At 31.8% G+C, this 5,878-nt stretch overlaps 1 protein-coding gene across 1 annotated transcript; it reads left to right on the forward strand.

Moving 5' to 3' along the window:
• The first annotated feature begins 240 nt into the window (after window positions 1-240).
• On the forward strand, window positions 241-597 carry LOC111711206 (processed variable antigen-like). The gene has a single exon (XM_023485494.1). It carries the CDS (start codon window positions 241-243, stop codon window positions 595-597), a length of 357 nt encoding a protein of 118 aa, XP_023341262.1.
• Window positions 598-5,878: the final 5,281 nt, after the last annotated feature.

Consider the following 5,878-nt stretch of genomic DNA (forward strand, 5'->3'; position numbering starts at 1 on the left):
AGTCCAGGGAGTTCAGGGAGTCCAGGGATTCAAGATAGTTCAGAGAATCTAGAGAGTTTATGGATTCAAGGGAGTACAAGAACTCTAAGGAATCAAGGGAATCAAGAGATTCAAGGAAGTTGAGGGAGTCAGCTGGGAGTACAGGAAGTAAAGGAATCGAGGCAAATCAAATGAGTCCAGGGAGTTTAAGATATCAAGGAGTCCAGTGAGTAAAAGGAGTCCAGGAACTCAAGGAAGTCTATGGAGTCTAGGGAGTCCAGGGATTCAAGGAAGTCCAAGGAGTTAAGGGAGTCCAGGGAGTCCAAGGAGTCAGGGGAGTCCAGAGAGTCAAGGGAGTCCAGAGAGTCAAGGAAGTCCAGAGAGTCAAGGGAGTCAAGGGAGTCCAGGGAGTCCACAGGGTTCAGAGAATCTAAGGAATCCTGGGAGTCCAGGAAGTCCACTGATTCATGTGAGTCCAAGGAGTCTAGTAAGTCCAAGGAGTCTAGTGAGTCCAAGGAGTCTAGTGAGTCCAAGGAGTCTAGTGAGTCCAAGGAGTCTAGTGAGTCCAAGGAGTCTAGTGAGTCCAAGGAGTCCAATAGGATTCCATCTAGAAACTAAAAAAGAAATCAAGAATGTTAAATAACTTTCAAACTTTCTGAATAAAGGATGATTTTTCGACGAGAAAAGTTTGAAAAATTTAAAGTTTTCAAAGCAAATTTAAAGAATATTCACTCAATCAAAAAAATCAAATTTAAAAGGTTACATCAGATTAAATTTTAAAAAAGTTAAGATAAAAACTTGATTGAAAGGGTATGTAAATGTTATAGTTTTTTAAGTCTGTGAAAAGTACAAAGTTATCGAATCCCCTTTGATCCCACACACAAATTTCTAGAAATTTTAAGTTCCGCTCAAAAATTTCCCCGTTGGAAGAAATTCTAAAACATATTTTGAGATGTTTCTACTTTTTTAAAAGATTATAAAATCAAATTTAATGATTTTTAAAAAAATAGTTTACCAATATTGCAATCTCTTAAACTGTACTGAATTGATTATTGGGATATTTCTTTTCTGTTTATACAGGGTGTCCCACGAAACATGACAGTTGATGAATAGTTTTGAATGTCTGCTTCCATATACTGTAATAAATATTAAAGACTTTTAAAATCTTTTACTGAAATAATTTTATTATAGGAAGGATCCCATACTATGTTTTTTATTATTCTCTTTGGAATCAAAAAACTTAACAAATTATGGAAGAAGACATTTTAAGCCATTCACCAACTGTCATGTTTCGTGGAACACCCTGTATGCACGATCTATACATTAAATATACAATAAGTATCGATATTTGACAAATTGAGAAATTGACAGGCAGCCTGCAGTAAACATATTGTATAATATTAAAATAATAATATTAGTACCTTACAATCATTAATCTTCTGTATTAGGTATAAATAATCACTGAAAGGCCGAAGGAGCCACAAAATAAAAGCAAGTGTGGTCCATCCAAGTATATACTATTTTTATCCCCCTCCCACCCCCTATCAATTTTGTGCATGACCTCGATTCAATTTCAACCTTTTTCAAAGAAATATATTTATTTAGTATTATTTAGGTTAATACAATTTCTGGGCCGAGCACTGCGGCTAGGACAGGCTAAGGGGGCCGAGTGCTGCGGCTATGAGGGGGTCTGGCGCTGCGGCCACATGTCCAATTATATCCATGTGTTACATATGAGATGCATGTACAAAATTTACAGGATGGGGGGGTCCAAAAATCGTTTTCTAGGATATTACCAACAAGTGTTCTGAGTATTGGATTAATATGAGAAATATTTAGAAAAACGCACAGAAAGGAAATATTCGGGAATTTAAAGAGACAAAGAAAATTTCTAGTGAGCTTGGAAATGGTTTGTGGTTTGTCTGTTTGTTTCTATCCAATCTGATAAGGCCCAATTTTTGTGTGGCAACTTATGTAATACCAGGAAAGATGTATCAATCAAACCCAGAATTGAAAAACTGAAGGTTTTTTGGAAACATGCAAACATGAAAACAGAAAACTTCGCGAGATTTTATATTGTCATTATTTAAAAATAAATAAAAATGCTTGTAGATAGATCAGCAACAAAGCACTCAGATTATTTAGATAGATCAGCACTCAGATTATATCCAGATAAATAAGCTTAAAGTGCAATGAGCAGGAACTTTTGTGTCGGATATTTAAAATCCAGATCATTTGTTATCGATATCCTCTGTGGGAACTTTTAATTTGAGGAAATATTCCTAATTTCTTTATTTCAGTTATCTTTTCAGGGTAAAATTATACTGTGGATATCCTAAAAATATTGAATTGATCTGCAGATTAACAGAAGATCGAAATCAAGCATTGATCTTGATATACACGTACAATAAAAGAACCTAATTATATCATGAATTATCATTATACTTTTTTAATTTTTCCAGAACACTCCCTTTAAAGAATAAAAATGATATTATCCTCCACTCGACGAGAGAGTTATTGCGACAAATGTTGTAAACTAAATATCATAATTATACAACGATGCCAAATATACAAATATTGTAAACTAAATATTATAATTATTCAACGATGTCAAATATACAAATAATGTAAACTAAATATCATAATTATTCAACGATATCAAATATACAAATAATGTAAATAACTCTTTCAAATTAGATTTAGAGAAGAAATTACAAAATATTTAATGTTATTGAACAATTCAAGTTTGGTTTCTTGAATAAATTTACAAATATGTCCCTAAATATGTCAACTCAATTTATCTTCTTGAGGAACTCGATATTCGACTAATTTCATGGATCTTTGGTCCAGCTGGTATATATTAATGGTTTAGTGCTAGATCAGAAACTTATGATTTCTTAGTTTGTACGTTTATATTTCTATTTATTTATTTGCTGAATATATATTGATCAAGTTTCAATAGGTCTAAGAACTTTAATATCAATAGTGAATAAGTTTTTAATCCTTGTTTTAATAAGTCCGGGAACCTTTAAATTTCAAATCTTTATGTTTCTTTATAAATGTTTTATTAGTGTATCCTGTGATCCTCAGTCCAGGAACCAGTTAGTGTAAAACCTCAATGTATATAAGTCCATGAACTGTATAAACCTGTTTGTTCCTAAATCCGTGAACTTCAAAAGTAACATCTCTGTGTTTCTAGGTCCAGGAACTGTATGAACCTGTTTGTTCCTAAATCCATGAACTTCAAAAGTAAAATCTCTGTGTTTCTAGGTCCAGGAACTGTATAAACCTGTTTGTTTTTATAAGTCCATGAACTTCAAACGTAACATCTCTGTGTTTCTAGGCCCAGGAACTGTTGTTTGTTTTATAAGTCCATGAACTTCAAAAGTAACATCTCTGTGTTTCTAGGTCCAGGAACTGTATAAACCTGTTTGTTTTTATAAGTCCATGAACTTCAAAAGTATAATATCTTTGTTACTACGTCCAGGAACTTATAAATAAACGTCAATTTCTTATGTCCCTAAGTGTAAAATCCCAATGTTCCTAACTCTATAAACCTAATATTACAAATGACTATATTGGTTTCTACTCTTCCTTAGGAATTAGTAATGAGCCAAATCCTATAAATCCTAATCTAGATTCTAGATTAAAGATTGTAAATAATTTCTTTACATTTGGTCTTTTGTTTGGTAAACAATGCCCACTGCCCAGCCATTAGGTAATAAGCAGTTTATGTAACTTTATCTTCATTTGAAACTGGCTGAAGGGCCCGTGGAATTTTACAAAAAAATCAAATTTTGAAGAAAAATTTAAATTTTTGAAAAAAAATTCAATTTTTTTTAGCATATATTATTCCCAGGGTATCAATGGGTTACCTCAAAAAAGAATAAGCGAATTCGGTTGACCGACTTGGCCAGTTATGGCTAACATATATATACATACATACATACATACAAATATATACATAAGCGAAGGGCTTTATTTTATGTAGAAGATAAAATAAAATAAAATGCAAAACATCTTGTAAATAAAAGATGAAGTGATTTGAAAAAATGCCCTTTTTCTGCTTGTCTTTGCTGTAGAAATCCTCACAATAAAAGGGTTCACAAGGAGAAAAGGATTTAAGCTGGTCTCATCGAACTTTTGAACCTTTGTTTTAAAATTTCCAAAGTACAGGTTTCGAATTTATTTTAAATTTTCTAAAATTAAAATTGGTCTGTTTCATGTCAGTTTCATTATCGCTTTTAAATGTATGTATTTCTTGTAAGCGTGTGCTTGAACCAAACAATAGATTTTAATATTATGACATTAGAATAATATATATTGTATCTTGTAGAGATATGCTTGTGACAGAATGCCAATTCAGTTCTAATGAATATCCTAGTTCAACTCCTATACTGCATACAGCATTCCACTCTAACCATTTTATATTCAATGGGTGGGTCGTGTTTTTAGTCAGATACTTTTGGTTAAATGGGTAAAATTTTCATGCCAAATGATTGGTACTTTCAATATTTAATTTAAAAAATGATAATAATGATTGAAAACTGTCAAAGAAAAGCTAAAAATTTTAATAATTTTCAAAATGGTAAAATTTCTTTTTCATTTCTTTTCAGTCAAAAATATCTATAATTTTCTCAAATTTAATCAAAATTACAGGAATCGGAGATATTACACAGTGTTGTAGGATACAGAGAAACAGGATACAGATATTACAGGATACAGTTACAGGATACTGAGTTAAAGGATGCATAGTAATAGGATACAGAGATAAAGGATACAGAGATATAGGATACAGAGATATAGGATACAGAGTAACAGAATACAGAGATATAGGATACAGAGATATAGGATACAGAGTTACAGGGTACAAAGATACAGGATACAGAGATACAGGATACAAAGATACAGGATACAGAGATGGAGGATACAGAGTAACCGAATACAGGGATATAGAATACAGAGATATAGGATACATAGTTACAGGATACAGAGATACAGAGATACAGGATACAGAGAAACAGGATACAGAGATAGAGGATACAGAGTTAAAGTATACAGAGTTACAAGATACAAGATATAATGACTTTCTATATACATATATTTTTGATTTTCTTTTTTGACTGACAGTAGAATAATTAGAGATATGCATGTACATAGGAGGGATTATAGATAATGATCTAAAAATAATTAAGTAATTACAAGAGTAAATGTATTCTAATAGTTAATATCAGAGGGTGGAAGACTACCACTGGTAGTTTATGCTTGGTCGGACGACGGGAGAATGACAGACTTAGAGAATTTTGAGTGTCTGGGGTTATAACCCAGGCCGGGTAATAACCCCAAACCCTGGGTTATTACCTCAGAATATATATTTTTATTTTTATTTATTTATTTATTCGTACACAATTATAATGGTACAATTTAAAATCAACGAGAAATGAGATATATATCATGTAACTGATCAAAACAAATCCCCCCAAGAACAGTGTACTAAATGTACACAATAACATACCAATACATGTTTACAATGTCATACCAATACAGGTGCCACCTGTTATTCTATATTATATATATTCTGAGGTTATTACCCATAAATTTAATAGTCCAATATCCTGATGGTTTATAGGTCTACGAAATCGGGCCGTAGCACAGATATTTGAATACAGATTTTATTCATGTTTGTATACTAGAAAATATCAACAGTTATAATGAGTTTTTTGACAAATTCTCTAATAAGCCAAATTTTATGATATGAAGTCCAATTTTTTAAGTATGATAATGTACAAGAAAATGTTTTAACACTTCTTAAAACTCTTTTGAACAAAGTATAGAAATTTAGGTTAAAAACACCAAACACAGAAAATCAATTTATGATTAATATATGCAAAGAATTATG

This window comes from Eurytemora carolleeae, unplaced genomic scaffold (assembly GCF_000591075.1).
Source record: "Eurytemora carolleeae unplaced genomic scaffold, Eaff_2.0 scaffold393, whole genome shotgun sequence".
Taxonomy (NCBI): Eukaryota; Metazoa; Arthropoda; class Copepoda; order Calanoida; family Temoridae; genus Eurytemora; species Eurytemora carolleeae.